The following is a 20,696-nucleotide window of genomic DNA, read 5'->3' as shown; positions in this document are numbered from 1 at the left end:
GTGGGAATTAAGAGGAACACTGCACCAAGAGAAATAGGAGGGCTGAGTCACCAGTGTCCAATCACTTGAGGTGTGAATGAAGGGGTAAGAGGGCTGGTGCAGCAAGTTCAAGGTCATGCTACATGGTTTCATGCTTTGCTATGGAGTTAAAGCTACAAATCCTACAGGGTTTAGAGTAACTATTCCCTCTAGTTATTTCTGAATACATTATTAAATGTTGCCAACTTTTCTCATGAGATGCTTGGAATTACTGGAAGTTATTCTTAACCTCTGTGGTCACTGGGAGATGGGTATTAATACTCTCCTCTTTTAAAAGCGTTTTCCACTTCCCATTTAAAAATAAATAAATAAATATATACATATATACGTATATATATAGTATATACTACATATATATACTCTATATACTGACACTATACATATATATGTATGTATATATATATATACCCATTCTGTTCAAATAGATTTTAATCCCACTTTTATTATATGCATCTACAATTAAAAAATGAAAACAGTAGAAACACAATCGCTTCCCTGCATGCCTTCTTAGAAGTACATTATTTAAAGAAACATAGGTATTTTCACAAAATGACTGATCTTTCCTTTCCATACTGTGATACTGTTCTCTGATAATGATCTGGATTTCTTAATTTTATAAATGAAAGATTAAGAACAACTTAACTAATTTTACATGTCTCTATTGGCATAATCTGTTCCCATGTCAGTGTCATATGTTATACATACATGCATAAGATAAACACTAATTGTGATATGAATTTCATGAATTTGTTCAAGTGTTCACAAAACTGTGAGTTTAAGAATCCATTCCCTAATAAACTCCAAGCCTCTGGTTCATTTCATAATCAAAGGCCATTCTCTCTCTCACAAAATCCAGCTAAGCAGTGAGATACCAAGCAAGGGTCAGTTTTTAATCAAAAGTAGAAAAGCAATAATCCTCTCATGAGTGGCCATTCTCTCACAATGCAAGCAAAACCTCTTCGTATTTTTCAGCAATTCTAGTCTTCAAGTATATTCCACCATGAGCAAGAGAGCAAAATGCTTGTTAATTCAGAAAATACTGTCTAATAGCCAAAAAAACTAACATCCATGATTGCTATAAACTTAGTATTCACATTTTAAAAAGTTGACGGGGGATGTCATGATTAAGCAAATACTACAATTTGCTTTTATCCAGCAAAGGGTTCTTGTATTTGCACATTCTCTTTCCTATTGTGCATGCACCGTTCACTATTCTAAACAGCTTCTACTCAATTTAAAATTGTGGTTATTTGCCTTAGTTATTTCAACACTTATTCTACCCTCCTAATAAACCTTAGATGTATAATAAACACCATTTAACTTGGTGGTTTTCTCCTTCCCACACTACATATTTTCTGACCTTCCGCTCAATATTCTTTCCAGAAAATTTTTCCTTGCTAGATGTAATTTGGGTAGTCATTTAGAGATGACATCAAAATTCACCTTTTCTTACCCTCTCTTTTCTTTATTCTCACATCCTTTTCAAATAGTCACAATGCTACAAAAAAAAAGCACAATTTTTGTCTGTAGTAACATGACTTTTCTTAGAAAAACAGAAATCAGTAAGTAGAGGTTCCAATATCAGTATGACAAAAAAACTATATATATTTATGTATCATTTTAGGAACTTCCACACCACAGGGAGCCATACTCAGTTCTGCCACCTGGCATTTACATTATCTCTTACACTGTCAGTGAAGAATGGGGCTAAGGGGTCATTTTCCACTGCAAACACAAATACCCGTGTGCGACACCTGCCATGCAGAGACAGCCAGACAACATGCAAAAGCTACACCAGCACGGGAGGGAGCTACGGTCGAGACCGTCGCACACAGACAGCACCACAGGGAAAGGGGAGGCGCCACTCGGACCAAGTTGCTCATTCTTAGTCAATGTCCACTTGAGATTGAAATCCACTCACTGTTGTAGCCACTGCTGCTGCTAGCCTCTGCCGGCGCCGAGTGGTGCTGAACTGGCCCTTCGCAGATGGCCCTTCCTGACAGTGAATGAGAGAAGAGGAGGGAGGAGAGAGGGAGGGTCAGGGGAGGGGGGGACAGGATGTGGGAGGATGAAAGATAATCAGACAAGGGAAAGGGAGAGTTTTTAAGTGGAGTTGACTTTTCCCTAAATTGCAGCATTGAAAAGTTTCTTCCACTCACACTGGGAGAAAAGCTCACTGTCCTCATTGCAGAACTCCAGACACTGATGTCTAGCTGCTGAATATGACCCCACCCCAAAAGGAATGGGAAGTCAGGGATTGATGTATAATAGCTTGTGATCTTAAGTTAAATAAATATGTACATTGTTTCCTTCATGTTATATGTAATCAAAGGCATTCAATCAACGAAAGCAAAGATAAAAGTAAGTTCAGGAAAAAAACGATTAAATAATGTGGTGCAGAGGCTAAAACAAACAAGGTGTAATGGGAGTCTCCCGTTAGCCAGGCAGAATTTTTTTTCTTTCTTGCTGGGAGGAAAAGTCCAGGGGGAAGGTTACCGGGAATCTTCAACATCCCATTTATTCCCCTACTAGAAAGCTCTCTGGGATTCAACATTAGGAATGGTGTTGGGATTTTGAGGTTGGAGAATTTTCCAAGGAGGAAGCCAATCTGCATAGCACAGGGGAAAGAGCACTCACTATGCTTAGCATGTTGGGACAATGCCTGCAGAAATCAACTAGGGAAACCTGGAAGCAGAGGTTTCATACAATGATGTGCACCTATGCAGAAACCAGCAGAGAAGCTGAGAGCTTTTTTGCCTCTTTTTTGGTGGACAGGATCATGGGATAATGACATTTCCTTCTAACTACTCAAGTTTCCATCTGTCCCTTTGACAGACCGTCCCTCTTCATGGTTGTGAATGGTAAGGTCAGTTCCAATGAACTGAGACATACTTAGGGTCACCTAATAGTGCAGATTAAGCAAAAGCAGCACGACTGCTTTAGTCTTTTTGGAACAATGGAAAAATATTTTAAATTCTAAGAACTCCAATTCTCTTCAAAGTTTCCCCATAACATTCACATTTCTCTTCCACGTTCCTGTCTTCTGCATGCATTATGTAAATGTTTACTGTAGACACACATACATATATGATGTGTTTTCCACAAAAATTTTTCTGTACAAAATCCCTTCATGCTTAATGTAGTAAGTAAAAGGAGAAAGAACTTATTTTTCCCCTTTAGTATGATTTGAGCATCTGTGAGATCTAGGACAGCTATGCATGAATGATATCTGACCATGGTTCCTGCTATTGCGCATTCTTTCCAAGAACTAGGGATCTAGTATTAATCTGTGCTATTCGTCTTACAGGAAATCTAGCAGCTCTCTCATTGATAGCAACCCTTTAACAATCATTCCCTCTTGCCCTCCTCTACCTCATTGGAAACACAAACAGTTACTATGTAATGATGATAATGAGATTTTTATTAGAAGCAGAAATCTGAACTTTGGGAGAAAGTCTTTTTCTAAAAGGTAATCTCCAGAGAGCTTTCTAGGACCAATGCCTTCAATGAGTTACACAAAGGCTTGCCGAGGCTGGCTTCTCAATGGCTTCTAGTGGAAATACGGGCACGCGGATCTAAAATGTAACCTTCATATTCAAATCAATAACACACTCTAACCTGCATTAAGAATGAGCAATTAAACATATAGTACAACATGCTCTTCATTTCTACTCTCCTGGGGTCAATTTTTTAAATGATTCATTTTGAAGTTATTTCAAAATAACAACTACGGCAGAATGCTGGATGCCAAGTTCGCTTTAACAGTATCATTAAGAACAGCAGTCACAACAATAACTGCCAGGACCAACACAGGACAGTCTAGGTTCCTCCACAAATGGCTGGTGTAACTCCAAGTTACCAGCAGCAGAGGGGATGAGCCGCGGGCCGCTCACTGCAAAGCCTCTCAAGTTGGCCGCAACAATGACATAGAGAAGGTGGCCCAAGCAGTGAAATGACGATAGGCTCAAAACAAACACTCGGCACCATCAGATGGGACTTCTAGGGTTGAGGAGGGAAAAACCTGTGTATTATGGTGGGAGAACATAGTAGGTATGTTTAATCCACTAAGTAAAAATAAATGTGATGCCCTCCTATGAGGAAAATAATGACAAATAAAGACATTTATATGGGTCATAGACACCCCTGGCTCATTGTACAGATCTCCAGCCAAGTGTGCGTGTTGAAGAAACTTCCAAGTAACTTCCCACTAAGAAAGAATGAGCACTCTAAGGGCTCCGTGACAGCCTGTTGGTTTGGGTGAGCAGAAAAGGTGCACGGATTGTACCAAAGTCTACAGAATTCACCCTACAATACCTTCTGCTTCACCAGTCCAAGTGGAGGCAGGGAGTAATAAGTAGTTCACTGCCACCCCCAAGTCTACTGATCGCCACTTGGAGTTGGGATCACTTTCAGAAGTTTAAAGTTTTCTTTGATTGTGGGGAAGAGGTGATTTCGATTTCCCTCGAAAAGAACTGAACTAGAATCACAAGGGCCATCTTGTTGCACTTTGGCAAAACAAAAACCAAGCAAAAGAGCATAAATAAAAATTAAAAAAAAAAAAAAAAACTACCCAAATATTTGGCAGAAGTTTGAACGAAAAATATTTCCCTACTTTTTGAACAATCTCTTTTGATGACTCAAAAAAAGGTCTCCCTAAACATTCCTCATATGGAAAAGCACAGCCTGTGACTGGAAGGGCTATTCTAGCTGCTGTCTCTTCCCTCTGGAAACAACGGAGTGATATGAGGGCCACAGTGGACCTTGTAGCCACCGCAGGCTGGCCAGGGGCACAGCGCTCACGTTCTTGAGGATGTGCCAGCCTGTTCGAGACAATAGCTGTGAACAGCAATCTGTTCAGTGGCATACCTTATAAAAACGAGACTGAATGAATATCTGTCCACGAATGTGTATGTTCTTAGAACGCTGGCCTCCTTCAATTATTTTTATAATTGTTTTTTTCCTTAGCTATGATAACCATAGTTATTTTAAAAAGCCCCAAAAAACTAGACAATCACATGCCCCCCAAAAATGAAACTGCCAAAAGCACCTTTATGTAAATTTCTGGGAAAGTCATTTGGCACAGTTGTCTCTATGGTATTAGTGTTCTGAAGAGAACACACAAAAACATACCTATTGAAGAAACGCTATAAATTGTGTTCACAGAATGTAGACATTCTAACCAGAAAAACATGAATCTTTAGTGCTTATGGAATTTATTTCAAATATATCAGGTTAGCAAGCACAGCAAAGCAACAAAGAGTTTGTTATTTAAACATTCAGAATTACAACACAAAGAACATCAATACAATCAGAATTTAAGAATTATTACTTATTCAGAAAATATTGCAGAATTCTGGAAAAGAGTTCCTTTTCCTTTGTATTAGAATGTAAATTGATTTATAGTGTAATAAAAAGAAAAGCAAAATCCTGAGTCTTATTTTGATTGTGCAGGGCAAGAATTTTTTTTTTTTAATAACAGATAGCTAGGATCAGAGTAGTAAACATTCTTATTTAAAGATCTGAAAGTAATATGATTTATGACATAAGAGGTTTCAGGCACTTACCATATTTCATATCATTGCAATGCACTAATGTAAAATTTCAAGCTACTCTAAAAATTTCAAACCGCTCATTTCAAAAAATAACTTATTTAAAATGAATTTCAAGTAAATTTATCATGAGTCATTAAGACTTTCATAATTCATATTTTTAAAAGTGATCGTTGATGGCCAAATTATATCTATTTTTGAAGAATCATATAATTTTAGAGTTGAAAGGGAATTCAGAGATCATTAAATTAACTCTATCATGTTACCTAGGAGCAAATGGAAGCCTAGAAAATTTAACAGAAATGCACAAGATTATACTGCCAGGAAATCACAGTTGATTAGCCTAGAACCTGAGTTTGCTCACTTTGAATCTTTTGCAGCCCTCATGCCTTTTTATTGATACATAAAATTTTGGACAAAGCTAATACATAAAAGGCTCTTTTGAGTGCCAATACGTATAAATGAGTGCTCATTACAACACACTGGATTTTTAGCTTGATTCTTAAGCTAATTTTTTGTTAAATTATATTTTAACAGTTCAAAGGTGGTGAGAATGAAAATCCCACTATGTACTCTTTCAAATAATTTTAGCATTTTACAACTCAGTCTGTAAAACACTGGCTTTAAAGCAGGTCAGCCGCTTTAGACTTCTTAACCTCCACAAACTGATATATAAAGACTAATATCTTAAAGGCATATAAAAATGTGAATGAAGGAAACGTAAAGTCTGTACCTGTAGTTGTATTTTTGTATCTTTGCTGACACTTTTTGTTCTCCATCGTCTTGTGACCCTCTTGTCTTTCTTTGAAATATCTACACAGTTAGCCTACATTACACAAATAGTTAAAAGCAACAAAGTATTAGTCGGTTCACACACGTGATACAGATTCAAAGAGCCCAGCCAGTTAGTAAAGAATGGTTGTTAGCCCCCTAAAGCAAACCAGCCAGGAGAAAAAGTCCTATCTGATGTACAGTGGGCATTAAAAGCAGAAATAAGAACTTAATCATAAAATATATTTGTTTGCTATACAAAAGGAAAACAGGGTAAGAGCTTTTTAGCATTTTTTTCCCTACATAAAAAGATGGCAGTGGGGCTCCTAGGTGACTCAGTGGGTTGAGTGGCTGACTCTCGATTTCAGCTCAGGTCATGATCGCAGGGTAGTGAGATCCAGACCCAGAGACAGGCTCTATCCTCAGCAGGGAATCTGTTTGGGATTCTCTCTCTCTCCTCTCTCCTTCTACCTCTGCCCCTCTCCCCAACTCGCACATGTGTGCTCTCTCTCTCTCTCAAACAAATCTTTAAAAATAAAAGATGGCAGTAATTCTGAGAGTATCTAAGTTATATCTTCAAAATCTCTCTCTATATATATGTTATATCTTCAGACGTATCAATTCTAATGCAATACACACATGGAAGAATAATTCAGATATTTATTTCTATTAGTTTGTACTTAAATGTGAAATATTTCAAAATAGACACCTTAACATAACAATACCAAGAATTCAAAAATATTAAGACTAACTCCAGAATATAAAAAAATCTGTGCTATAGTTCTTTCCCTTTAAATGTTACCTGAATATATTCATAAAACAATCCAGTAAAAATCCTGCATTAATGTTTTAAAGTCCTCTCGGTGATGTTTACCTGCATGTCAGTAAAGTTAGGTGCTGACTGAGTTCTCTGAAGTATTTCCAAATTTTGTAGGAGCTTGCTAAGTTCCACGAGGTTTGACTGGCAGTGTGCCAGGTCTGAGAAAAATCAGAAATAAGAATATGTTAGAACTGGGCAGAGATGGGCAGTGATGGTAACAAAAGACAATACAAATTATGGCAAGTATGATTAGGCAGATCCATGCTTATATAATGATGGTGCTGGCAAATGAAACAAAACAGACCCTTCTCTGGTTTAGAAGCTTAAAAGCATTGATAATGATGGTGATTTTTTTAGAATTACAGGGTCACATTTTAATTCTTGAATTTTACAGTCCAGCGTGACTATCACCACATGTATACAAATGGTGTAAAACAAAAACAGTGGTATTTTTAATACAACATAAACAGCTATTTTATGGAAAAACTATATTTCATATCTACAAAGAAAGCCCACCTTTTTCAAACAATAGCCAAAATTAAAATTAACTACAAAATCTCCAAAACAGGGGAAACTGCTTCAGTTTAAGTTATTCCAGGAAAAATGGACCCATAACACATTATAAGGGTGATCTGAAGATTGTAGCTGAATTCCTGTTTTTAGGGTTCCCCCCCCCCCCGAAAAAAGCACTGATTATTAAATGAGTTGAAAGCCTACCTACGAATTGAGAGCTAGCTATTACAATCTCAGTGACCTTGTGTGTTCTCACTTTCCTATTCGGGGGGCCCTTGTCACATAGAAACTACACTCAAGGGAACTTCAGTAGTTTTATGGTTTTATTCTTAGGAACCAGTTTACCTACTCCTACAATAGTTTACAAGGTTGATGCCTAGAATTTGGATGGAGTCAAAGTCAAGTTCAGAAAAACAAGATGGAATGCAAAGTCAAGCAGACAACTTCATCTTTGATTTCTATCACTAACTATGTTGCAATGAATGATTTTAAAAAAATCTTTAAGGGATGGGGCGCCTGGGTGGCTCAGTCAGTTAAACGTCAGCCTTGGGTTCAGGTCATGATCCTGGGGTCCTGGGATGGAGCCCCAAATCCAGCTCCCTGCTCAGTTGGGAGTCTGCTTCTCCCTCTCCCTCTGCCTGTGGCCCCCTGCTTGTGTGTGTTCTCTCTCTCCCTCTCTCTCTTCCACCTCCCCTTCATGCTCTCTCTCTCAAATAAAAAAAATCTTAAAAAAAAAAATTTATGAGGGCTGTTATAGTAAACACAACCAAAGATTCTCAGATTCCCTGGCCCAGCAGCATCAGAGTCACCTGGGCATGAAACATATTCTGTTTGAATTAATGTTTCATGAATAAATGGCTTTTAATTTTATTCTTAATTTTTAGCTTTATTTGAACAAAAGAAAATTTTTAAAGATTTTTATAATAAAATACCACTCTTAAAAGTGAACTCTTAGTATATGAAAATTAAATACAGTCAAGAACACTGAGTTAGTAGTATTACTCACACAATTTTCAAATATTTAGAAAATGCCAGTAGTTATGTGATTATTTTTGCATGTGTACTGTTCATAAAGGGACTGTAATAGGGCACGTCTATAAATCTATTATATATAAACAAGGTGGTTATAATTGGTCAGTTGGTGAAAATTTCATTTATATCATTTGTTTCTCATTAACTCTCAAGGATCTTAATTTTTACAGATACAGTATAGGCAGCAAAATATTGCTGTTAAATATGGCTAGGGGCTCATGGGTGGCTCAGCTGGTTAAGTGGGGCTGACTCTTGGTTTCAGCTCAGGTCATGACCTCAGGGACCTGGGATCGAGCCCTGTGTCAGGTTCCTTGCTCAGCAGGGAGTCTGCTTTTGGATTCTCTCTCTACCTCTCTTTCTCTCCATCCTCCTGCTCGTGCTCTCTCTCTCAAATCAATCAATCAATCAATCTTGAAATATGGCTAAAGATAAGCTGGGCCAAATAACATAGGTAATTGCGTTTGGGGGATTTTTGACTTTTTCATTGGATATAAAAATGGAGGAGTAACTGCTACAAGGATCTTTCCAGGACTCCCAATCACTGCATGCTCTGTGGAGAACAGGGTAGTTGCAATTTTCAGGTCAGGCTATCCCCAGGTCCCTTCCCCCTACACCCCCCCCCCCCCCACCGCCCGCCTCGGGATGGAGTCCGGGTGGGGTGTTCAAGCACTACTTCTGTTCTTCCAAGAACTGTTGACCGCCAGTAGCCACTCCTTCAGAGAGGGAACCCAGTGGAGGTGGGAGGACTGTACTAATGAACACATCTGCCACCACCCCCTCCACCTTCAGGGGAGGCCATGCTCTTGTGCCCCCTGAGCCCACATCTTCTTCCCTAAGAAAACAAAGCCAAGTGGCTCAGGAGGGTAGAAAATACAGAGGATGAAAGGAAAGTTAGGAGGGAAGAAAGTCATGCAAAGAAAGAAAGAAAGGGGTGCCTGGGTGGCTTAGTCATTAAGCATCTGCCTTTGGTTCAGGTCATGATCCCAGAGTCCTGGGATCAAGCCCCACATCAGGCTCCCTGCTAGGCAGGAAGCCTGCTTCTCCCTCTCTCACAACCCCTGCTTGTGTTCTCTCTTTTGCTATGTCTCTCTTTGTCAACTAAATAAATAAAATCTTAAGAAAAAAAGAAAGAAAGAAAGTGCCAGGAAGGAGGGTTAGAGGGAAGAGAAGAAGGGAGATATGCTAGAAAGGGCCTACCTTTTAATTTGCATTTATTATTAGTATCATTATTATTTTAAATATTTCTTTTTATAAAAGATTTTATTTATTTATTTGAGAGAGAGAATGAGAGAGAGAGAGCATGAGAAGTGGGAGGGTCAGAGGGAGAAGAAGCCTCCCTGCCAAGTAGGGAGCCTGACCCGGGACTCGATCCTGGGACTCCAGGATCATGACCTGAACCAAAGGCAGTCGCTTAACCAACTGAGCCACCCAGGTGCCCTATTATTATTATTTTAGAGAGAGACAGCAGGTGTGTGCATGATTGGGGCGGGGGGAGGGCAGAGGGAAAGGGAGAGACAGAATCTTAAGCAGGCTCCATACTTGGTCTCTGAGATCATGACCTGAGCTGAAATCAAGAGCCAGCCACTTAGCCCATTGAGCCTTGTGGTCACCCCTTAATTTGCATTTTAAAGAACAAAATGCATCATAAGCACCATGCTAATAGGGACATTATTTCACATTACCCACCCATCGAGACTTCTATCTAGTGACTATTACCTTCACGCTTCCTAATAAGTGTGACTAACATACACAAATGGGGTACACAAGTAGCACAGAAATCTGGAAATGGGGCTTCAAACCATCACAATAATATCCACCCTTTCCCTAACAGAATGGAAAGAGAACGTTGTAAATGAATTCATTCAAGGACAAAAGACCTAAAGTTAAGAGTCAGGAGACAAGGACTGACTTCACGTTTCCTGGTGACAGGAGCATATACCTCTCTTCTTCCTGGCTTAGAGTGGCAACTGTGATGGTAGATGAGGAAGTTCTGTGCGTACGGGTCATACCACATGTGATCACGCAGCTAGGGCCTTCCCTTGGAGGAAGCCACACCTGTTCCCACCACTCCTATTGCTTGAAATGCGGAAGAGATGAAATCCTTGGCAGGACTTCACCGCCTAAGTGTCTAGATGTGCATAAGGATTATAAAGATTTGCCAAAGGCAACAAAAATATCTTTAAAAAAAAAAAGAAACCTCTAGAATTTCTTTAAATTAAGAGGAAATCTAGTTTTAGAAATGGTGGAAAAAAGAAAAACTATGCCAAGAAAAAAACTGCTGAGATAGTTTAGAACAGTGAACAATTTACTTATTTTCTAGCAATTTACTTGTTTTCCCATCATGCCCTAGTTTGTTCCAAAAAGAAACGAGTTGTCCAACTGTGGAATGGTTAAATAAAGTATATCCAAAGTTAACCATTTATTATTTCATTTAGGTACGGTTGATGGAAGACGCTGTATACCCAGCATAGTTCTAAGTACAGGGTTTATCACAACCAAGTAGGACTCATGGAATTTACATACTGGTAAAGATATGCAAACATTCTATATGTTAAACAATTATGTATGCATCTTCAATAGTGGCATACAGAACACTAATTTAACATTTTGTCTCCATGGGAGCCAAGCAATTCCCTTACATACTTGAGGAGATCTGGATTGACAGAAGTTCAGATCTATGAATGGTTTACCACTTTGAGAATTAAAACTGTAAATCAGATATGCTATGAGTTCCAGAAGATGCTACGTGATGAGCTTCTGAAATGCAAACTTCAATCGTGGGAAGTCTCTATGAAATGGTCAGGACAGACCAAAGAAAAGTGTCATGGGAGTTTGGAAAATAGAGTTAGCATGGTTTGAAGTCATCAGAGCACACGTAAAGGAGACAGGGAAACCTTTTCTGGGTCTGGAGGATTGATGGAAAGGATTCAGCAAAAGTCAAAAGTGGAGAAGGTCAGAGGGGTGCCAAAGCTCGGACAAGGGAATATACAAGGATGTTCAGGAAACAGCAAATAAGTTCTGTGGGGCCAGTGCAAAGCAAGATTGAAAGGGCAGGTGGGGCCTGAAAGCTGGAAGGTGGACGTTAAGTGCCGGGCTAAGTAGTTTGGGCTCAAGCCGCAGAGCCCGTGGAGAACCGTGAAGGAATTTTGCATAAAAGCTATTTAAGGAAATACCAGTCTCGAGGGAGCAGTCCTAGTGGACAAAAGGCTGCCTTTGGGGTTAGCCAAACATCTCGCTCAGAGCAGCTGTGTAATCCTGGGCGCATTCCTTAACCTGCACGCATTTTGCTTTCCTCATCCGCAAAGTGGGGAGGCATAATACACCTACGTCTCGTGGCTGAGTGCTGCTAATTGCCGGCCCAGAGCTGCAAACATGGTCAAGAGCAGCAATTTCCCATGAGCCTGTGAGAGACAGAGTAGCAGAGCAAGAGACTGAGTGGGGGAAAGCCAGCCGGGAGCTGCCGACCCACCAGAGGCTGGGTCTGAGTCAGGAGGCAGAGACTTGAGAGAAAGGGCAGATGAGGGCCTGGGGAAGGGGTGGGTGTTTCTGGAGAAATAAGAGAACTCTGTTGTGGCTGGATGAACAACACGGTGGGAAGATCAAAGATCCTCCGAGGTCTCGGGTGGTTAGGACAGCAGCAATGACAAAAGCAGGGAAGCCCAGCGGCTGGGGCCATTTCAGGGAGAAGACAGAGGCCGGCTTCAGACAGGCCAAGGAGGGGGCACGCCAGAGAGTGCAGACAGACAGGGCCACCAGCAAGGAGAGGCAGTGGGAACAGGGCCCAGGCTGGATGCGGAGCTGAGATGTAGAGAGCTGTCGGCCTTTTTGAGAGGAATATGGTACCTATGCTCTGGAGTCAGACTGGCCATGCTTGGACCCCAGTGCCACTGTTGCTAGCTGTGTGAACTTGGTCAGGTGAGCGGATTTCCCTATACCTACGTTCTCTCACCCGTAAAATGGCCTTGAGAGGACTGAATGAGTTGCTGCATATAAAACACCTGCAAGAGTTCCTGTCGCATGGGGCCAGGTACATGTGAGCCCCCACTGCCCCCGTCCTCCCCGTCATCACCATCACCACTGTTTCAGAGATCTTCTCAGTTGAAACTATGACCATACCTGTCATCTCCAAAGTGCAGAACACAGTCCTTAGAATCTAGCTGGCCTGGGTTAGCCCGGCAGCCTGCCAAGTATTTGCTATGTAACATGAGCTAGTTATTTCACTGAAGTATCGGGTTGCCCTTCTTTAAAAATAGGGTTCACAATCCTGCCTGTGTAATACTGTGAGGATTTACATAAAAACAGGGATGTAAAGTGGTCAGTTCAATGTCTGGTCCGTAATGAGCACCCAATCGACTACAATCACTGTTATGGAAGCTGAAGGCAGAAGATTCAACCTTGATCACCTCCACAGCCAAGGCAACCAGAGGAGAATCCAGTGAAACAGGAAAGAGAAGCTGAAGAAAAAGGGAAAACTTCATGGGGCTTAAGGAAGACGTCTCATTAGAGAAGGGGCCACAGGGCGGGTCAGAGGATGAGGTCTGAGAACTGAGTGGAAATCAGATGGCACCTCGCTACCAAGAATGCCATCTTCATAGAGCAGGAAGGGCAAACATCAAATTAGGGAGGGAAGCTGGAGGCTAGGGGCAGAGAGCCCAAGTAAATGAAAGCGAGAGGCTTCCCCGGGAGAAGAGGGTAATTATTGCACTGAATGCTGAAGGAAACAGGAAGGCAGGACGGAGGACACAGGTGGAGTAGTCAGGATGGGGAGAAGGAGGAGCACCCCTGAAACAGGACAGAAGGCACAAGGGACAGGCCACAGAGTATTCTGAAGCACACAAAGACAAAGGCCTCCCTCGCTCCCCCACCAGCCAGGGGCTTTCCTGGCATCAGAGCCAATGTCTCTTCATTTTGGTCAGAAGAACGGATTTTGTCCCCATGTGTGGTTCCAAATCTGCTCAGCAAAGCAGGCGGCCAGGCTCCGTGCTGCGAGTGCGCAGGAGGCGGCGAAGTTAGAGGAGAGGCTGAGCTGTCGAGAACGGCAGCTGAGGCGAAAACCGCAGCATTTTAGGAAAGTGAAGGTCCGTCTTCTTTCCCCAACCCGAAGCTCATATACTGGAATGTCTGTGTGTGTGAATACGTTCAGGGAAAACCCTCTTAATGGAAAGGCAGCTTTATGCTTATAACATCCCTCTTAATATCATATTTTCACATAAAGATTGAGTTTGGGATGTGGCAAGGGCTAAGCAAAATCCGCAGACATTGAATTCATGCACACGCAGAGCAGAAAAAGAATATTTTTTGTGGTTGGATCAATATGTATTGCCCGATTTCAATTTTTATTTATTTATAAAAATGTTATTTGTTTATTTGAGAGAGTGAGCAAGAGAAAGAGAGAGAGAGCATACAAGCAGGGACAGAGGGAGAGGGAGAATCAGGCTCCCCACTGAGCAGGAAGCCCTACATAGGGCCGATCCTCAGGACCCCGGTGTCATGACCTGAGCCAAAGGCACACACTTAACCGACTGAGCCCCCAGATGCCCTGCAATTTCAATATTTCTAAGTGAGGACATAAGAAAGTACTCTAACATCTACTTTCACCATCATTTCATAAAGGAAAAAAAGATTTAATAAAAATCAGTTAAGCCCATATCTTCATAAAATAATTTTAAAAATTAAATCAATGTAGCAATTTAATATTAAATACTTGCTATGCTGTTCTTGTTCTCTCAGTTTTGAAGGTCAAAGGAAAACTGTCTCCTAGAATGGATATGGTCTGTAGCAGTTTGGACCAAAATGCTCAGGCGAATTACAAGGGAGCAGCAAAGTTTCTAGAGAGCAAGAGGCTCAGAGATGGCAGAGAGAGGGCATGGTGTCTGAGTTCAGACGTAGAATGGAACACCAGTGATAGGGAACTGTGGAGGACAGGTGCCATACACTTGTTCGAGGGCAAGACGAAGCAGCAAAGAAGGCAGCTGGAGAAGGGACCCAGCAACAGTGAAGAGCTGGGTGGGGGCGCTCTGGGGGCTGTGCTTGGCCATGGGATTGCCCCCAAGTCTGGGGAGTGGGAAGCTCATGAAAAAAGAAGGGAGCAGGTGGTGAGGTGAACCTGCAGGGAGGAAGGGGGCGCAGGGCGGGGAAGGGCAGAAGCAGTTATAGCAGGGGTGAGAGTGGGAGAGAAAGCACAGGTAGGGGAAGCTGGGGTTACGGGAAGGGGCAGGGCCTCGTGTGGAAAAATAAGAACAAGGAAATGTGGAGCCCATCAAGGAGGCTGGAGGGAGCAAGGTGCAGCGGCTGTGATTCGCCACTCTCATTTCGGTTTTGTCCGCTTCTCCTGGGAGCCCAGAGTGGGAGAGACTAACCTTCCGCACACCTGTCCATTTCTTCCGAGTCTTGTAACCAGGCTGCCACTTTGCTCTGGCCTGTCGTGCAGGTCACGGGGAGGCTGTTGCTGCATGGCAAAGGAGACTGCCATGGAAAGCTGTTTGGTGGCACCTACGATGAACAAAGGGGGGTGTACGGGTGAGCAGGAACCTGTATATTTAGGTGAGTTTTAAAATTTTTTTGAGGTATCCTCCAAGTGACCTCAGAAAAGAGAGGAAGAAAAGGCACACTCGAAATCTGAAGGAAGCTTCTAGGCTAAACCTGTAAATGCCCAGCGAAGCCCAAATTCATAAGGAGTGACACTCATTAAGCAGCTCTCCCCACCACACAGGGAAGGGGACAACGCTTAAGCAAGTATGTGACAGCTCATCCTCCTAAGGGCCTACTAGCTTGAGGAGTTTAACCGGCTCAGCAGGCTTTATCTGACATAGGGTCCTTATGCTGTACTTTAAATTCAGGATTGAAGGCCTTTCCTTCCCAAAAGCTCTCTGCTTCCTTACCATCAGCTCAAGGCCTCGTCAGCCACATGTGATTCCTAAATACATTACCCACCACCAAGCAACCCTGGAATGCTTTGAATGCATTTTAAAAATTGTAGTCTATAAAAAGGCAGTCTCAGCAAATTATTATTACCCACAGCTGATAGACTTTCCAGTAAAGGGATTTTACGGATACAAAGTCGCAGGAGGTAAAGAGATAATACAGTGAGTTCAATGAACACTTAGTTGAAAGCAGAAGCTTACTTCTGAAAAAGCTGAAACAACTCTAAAACTCCATATTTGACTTTCACATTCAATTGTAATTGATCGTGTCTGTTCTAAATCATCACGAACTGAACGATACACATATTTAGCAAACCCAGACTTATTTATTACCCACGCAGGGCCACAAACCAATTAGCGTTCAGGAGTCTCATAATTTGATACTTAAAATGCAAGGCAAGGGATTAAAAAGCTCTCTTCATTCTTTATTGCATCTTGCGAAACGTAATGGAAATCTTTCACCGAGTTCCATCTTGGAAGTGTGTCATTCATAACTACAGCAATAGACCTTCTACGAAAACCAGAGTTGAAGGGTTTTCTTATTCCAAGGCAAACAGTGGGGAGGAACTGGTTTCAGTTCTCCATTCTCAGCTATCACCCAGGTTATTTAATAAATAACATAAGGGATGAAAATAATACATCTTTTATCAACAGTCTATGCTCAAGATGCCCACAGAAGCAAAAGAACCAAAGGATGAAACATTCAGATTTTAAAAATATCCATCTGGGATATAGTTCTTGTTTAGCTGGGATGAATCCTGGGATTCACTCTATTCTGTGGCGAGAATACAGGGGCCCAGAAAAACCAGAGGACGATCTTAGTCATCTTATGTGGGGTCCCTCAGTAAGTGCCCTATTGCCCACCCTCTGACCTCCTGGTTCCTTTTCACTTCAGAACTGGTTAGTATTAGGGTTAAACCACTACCCTGTTCCTAGGAGGATGACCTTGATGGAACAGCCCTTGGCAAGGCTATAACCAGAATGAAGTAAGGTTTAAGAGCCTTTGGAAATACCATTAATGGGATTTAACAAAAATTACTTAAGTAACTTCCATTGAAATACTGAAGAGTGAATACAATAGTATTTCATTTCATCTGATTTGGCTGATCTTGAAGATTCCATGAGGTTTTTCAGTGTTATGCTAAGGAAACTTGGAAATATATATTACATACATCCATAAGTAAGAAAACAGAGAAGGGCAGAATCTTCACTGAAAGGTTCTTAAACCCAACTCCTGATGGTGGCCCATTATTCTCAGATGTCTGTGTTCTCAATGGTAGGTGCCAAGTGGCAGCTGGAACACCCCTGGTCATCACAATGTGGCTATGGTCCAGAAAACTTAATTATTGAATCAAAGGCAGAGACAGTGGTCACCCTGCCTCTTGTCTTAACCTTAGCTTTTAACAGGGAACACCTCTAGATTTTCAGCCACATAAAAAAATGAACTCTTAATGTAGCCCAAAGAACAACTTCAGCCTCCCTTAATTTGGTACCTGGTGTAATGGGAAGGGCACGGATTTTGGAAAAGGGAGATGAGGATTCAGATTCTGGCTCAGCTGTTTCACAGCCATGTCACTTCTGAAAACATTTTTTTTTTTTTAACCGTCTCTGAGCTCGGGCTATATAAAAGATTAGAGATGAGTGAATGTCAAATGGTTAACACAGTGCCTCACCATTCAGTCTACTATGTGTATTAGGGTCACATTCTCTAGCCAATTTACCCTAATCTCATGAGGAAATTCAATGGTCTCTCTCTGGGTCTTGTAATATAGTACAGCTCCAGGCAAGGAAGCAAGTTTCATTTTTAAAACTTTGTGGTCTTCTTATTACTACCCAGGAAGATACCAGTTTCTAGGGGCCGGTTAACCAAATGTTCCTAATATCCCTACAAAGTCATATAACGTTAGGATGTGGTCCATTCATACAAAGGACAAGTCATTGGTAATTCTCTTGGTGATCCACATTTCTACCTAATCTATAACTATGATTAACTCTGATGCCCAGTGTCACTGTTGTCCTGAGGATTAGTTTACAAAATAAACCTTCTCTTCCCGGTTTGTCAAATGAGACCCAGTTATGTGCCTACATAATTGCCCAAGCAAGTTCTAGGCTGATTTTCATATAACAAAGTCACACCTTTCCATCCACAACAGAAACGTTGGCAGCTGGTGAGGATTCAGCAGTGGAGGTTGAAGGAAATATGTGAAAACTAGCATCTCTCGGTGACCTGACAATTTCATTCTGCCGGTACAATCGATGATGGCGGAGTTTGGAGACCCACGCATCAAACCAGTCTTGGGATTTCACCTGAAACAAAGAACAAGAAGAGACAGTAAGGGTGGAACCAATCTCCGATTTACCACGGGCACAGGCAAGTGAATTCCCCTGATAATGGCAGAGAAACTCTTCTCTGTTCTCAAACTATTAAAAAGTGACTTTACCTTCAAATGATAGATGTGCTCTTCTGTGTCAAGGTCTATTCTCCGAGCTTTCTTTTTAATTGACATGACCGAGAGTCCGACATCGATGCTTCCGTGGACCTTCCCCTTTTGAATCTGAAGTCAGAAGACTAGTAAATAGGCTAGAAGGATATATGACTTTCTGTGTTTCTGTACTGAAGTGAGAGTAATGGAATCTTTAACTTATCTATGGGAGATGGAATACCACACCTCCTTTACAAAGAGAAAATGGTTTAGGTCCTTAATCTGAGGACAGCTGGAGCTGCTATGACTTCCCACCAATTTCAATAAACAAGACTATTCATTTCTTTTCCTTTTTTCAACTTTATTTGTTTTTAGTAATCTCTACACCCAAGGTGGGGCTTGAACTCATGACCCCAAGATCAAGAGTCATATGATCTATCAACTGAGCCAGCCAGGTGCCCCAAGACTACTGGTTTCTTAGTCCTGTTTCTGGCATAATTTACAATGCTAATTTTCATAATTCTAGATTGAACAGTTTATATCCCCCCAAAAGCTATGTTTAGTGGTTCCTAAAATAACTATGGTCAATTTTTGACCTACAACCCAGAATATCCCTCAAGTAATCAACCAGAAGCCAGCTGCTGAGGCCAAACTGGGCAGCTGGGATTAAGAGCTCAGAGCAGTCAGTGCTTCCTCTGGTTGCCCTTGTCTGATCAAGGACACACGGCTAATTCGATGGAGGAGATGAGGACAAAACAGAACCCTGACTTATTTCCCTCTGCCACACTGACAAGACGGACGGTATCTTCCAGTTTTACATGCAAACAACTACTTATTTGCAATGATGTTAGTGAGTTAGGATTTTCAAGATAAAAGGATGCGTGAAACAGAAATGAAGTTCATAAGATAGGTTTCAAAAGGATATAGATAAGAACAAAGGTTGCTTTAAATCTCAAAATAAAGCACATAAAGCACAGCTTATTGAGAGATGCAGGAAAAAAATGTCTATTTGGGTTTTCTCTCCAAGACAGAAGGGGTCATTTTATTAGCGTATCACATGTAGGTTTAACCTTCTGTTCTTAACGACATCCATGACAATTGTTAAATTAAATCTTCATGCTCCAGTTAGAGATTTTTATGCTAGCGTGAGCACAAGCATAAAACACACCTTGCCTGGAACATGGAAGTCTGGGAGGTTGTTACATCTGACAGGCACACAAATGCACAAAGCTGGGAACTACGTCACAAGGCTTGCACAACGGTGGTGTTTACTCACTTCAAAACCATCTTTGAAACATGCCTTCATGCTACTTACATCGAGTGGTGCCTTTGAATACTTTAACATTCCATTATCCAGGACAAAAAAACGCTGCAAGAACCAAACAAGCCCCAGTTACCGGGTGCATTCTGAATCATATAGAACAGTCACAAGTGTGCGGCTAATGTGGCTTGGCATTTAGCGATCAGTATGTTTGATCATTTTCATGTATTTGAATTTAGTGCACCTGGTCATCGTCGGTCACATTAACTGGTCAGGAAACCTGAGCTTGAATTTTGCCTCATCAGCCTACTAGGGTTTTGGGTTTTTTGCTTTGTTGTTGTTGTTATGGTTGTTGTTGTTGTTTTAAACACACAATCCAGTGGGAATGCAATCTTTCGTCATGGTTTTCCTCCAAGGGAGTGGGGTTGGGGGCTAGAATCTCAGATCCTTAGCCATGACTTTCTAAAAGAATCACACTGGGGTGTTTTTGAAAGTGAGAAATGAGAAGAACTCAGTTGAGGTCACAGGGATTCTGTGAGGAGCTTCACCAGAGGGACTTTTTTCACCCTGGATACCATGGAAAATTCCTGAAAATGCTCAAGTCTGGTACAGGAGTCGGTGAACTAGATCTATGAGTAAGAAATCATCTGGAAAGTTTAAGAAGGAGCTTTAGCAATATACTTGCATCTCCACTTAGCAAAATGCTTACATTTCACTTTTAGTACAAGAGATTAAATGTTGTTTCTGAGTTACTTTAAGAGCAAAAAAAAAAAAAAAAAAAGAGAGAGAGAGAAAGATTTTTGGCAGTTTTTGTCTCCTCCAAGATGCTCCTGGTCCAGTCCAAATGAATCTAGCCATCATTGCTTCACAAACGCTCAGGAACCCTCTGCTGACTTCCTTTCCCTGGGCAATTCACAAGGGAAAGAGCAGTTCTCAGGACCCAATCGAACAATGGGTCCAGTGCTCTCCTATAGTCTCCACAGATGCAAGGAGTCTTTCTATTGTTGGAAAATTACTCTGCTGGGAAGGTTTTATGCGATTCGGAACACTTAGCTGCCGTGGTGGCAAGGGGTCAGGCTCAGGTAATACTCTGCACGGAACTCAGAGAAGGTCAGAAAAACCCCTTCGACACAGGTTCTAGGGCAATAAGTGAGCCTTGGAAGAAAGCATCTCCACAGCTGAAAAACACTTCATTACTCAATCACCCATGGCTAGGGCTATCAAACAGGCTATTACTTGAATAAATATTTGTGGCATTAGAGCCCGGGAGAACAGGCAATGCAAGTGAGAACCTCTTACTATTTACATAGAAAAGTGCTCAAAGGCAAGGCCCAGAAAGAGTGGCTGTTGAACCACAGCCAGTCT

The 20,696-nt window shown here is 41.5% G+C and overlaps 1 protein-coding gene across 1 annotated transcript in view; it reads right to left on the bottom strand.

Moving 5' to 3' along the window:
* Window positions 1-20,696, bottom strand: part of OSBPL6 (oxysterol binding protein like 6) — a 211,430-nt gene that overhangs the window by 41,260 nt on the left and 149,474 nt on the right. The window contains 7 exon segments of the mRNA XM_047722287.1: window positions 1,961-2,035; window positions 6,322-6,414; window positions 7,234-7,337; window positions 15,084-15,216; window positions 17,784-17,954; window positions 18,089-18,202; window positions 19,386-19,439. Of these exon segments, the coding sequence (XP_047578243.1) occupies window positions 1,961-2,035; window positions 6,322-6,414; window positions 7,234-7,337; window positions 15,084-15,216; window positions 17,784-17,954; window positions 18,089-18,202; window positions 19,386-19,439 (744 nt within the window).

Source organism: Lutra lutra, chromosome 3 (assembly GCF_902655055.1).
Source record: "Lutra lutra chromosome 3, mLutLut1.2, whole genome shotgun sequence".
Lineage (NCBI taxonomy): Eukaryota > Metazoa > Chordata > Mammalia > Carnivora > Mustelidae > Lutra > Lutra lutra.
The sequence above is the reverse complement of the archived record's forward strand: the minus strand, read 5'-3'. Positions and strand labels throughout refer to the sequence as shown.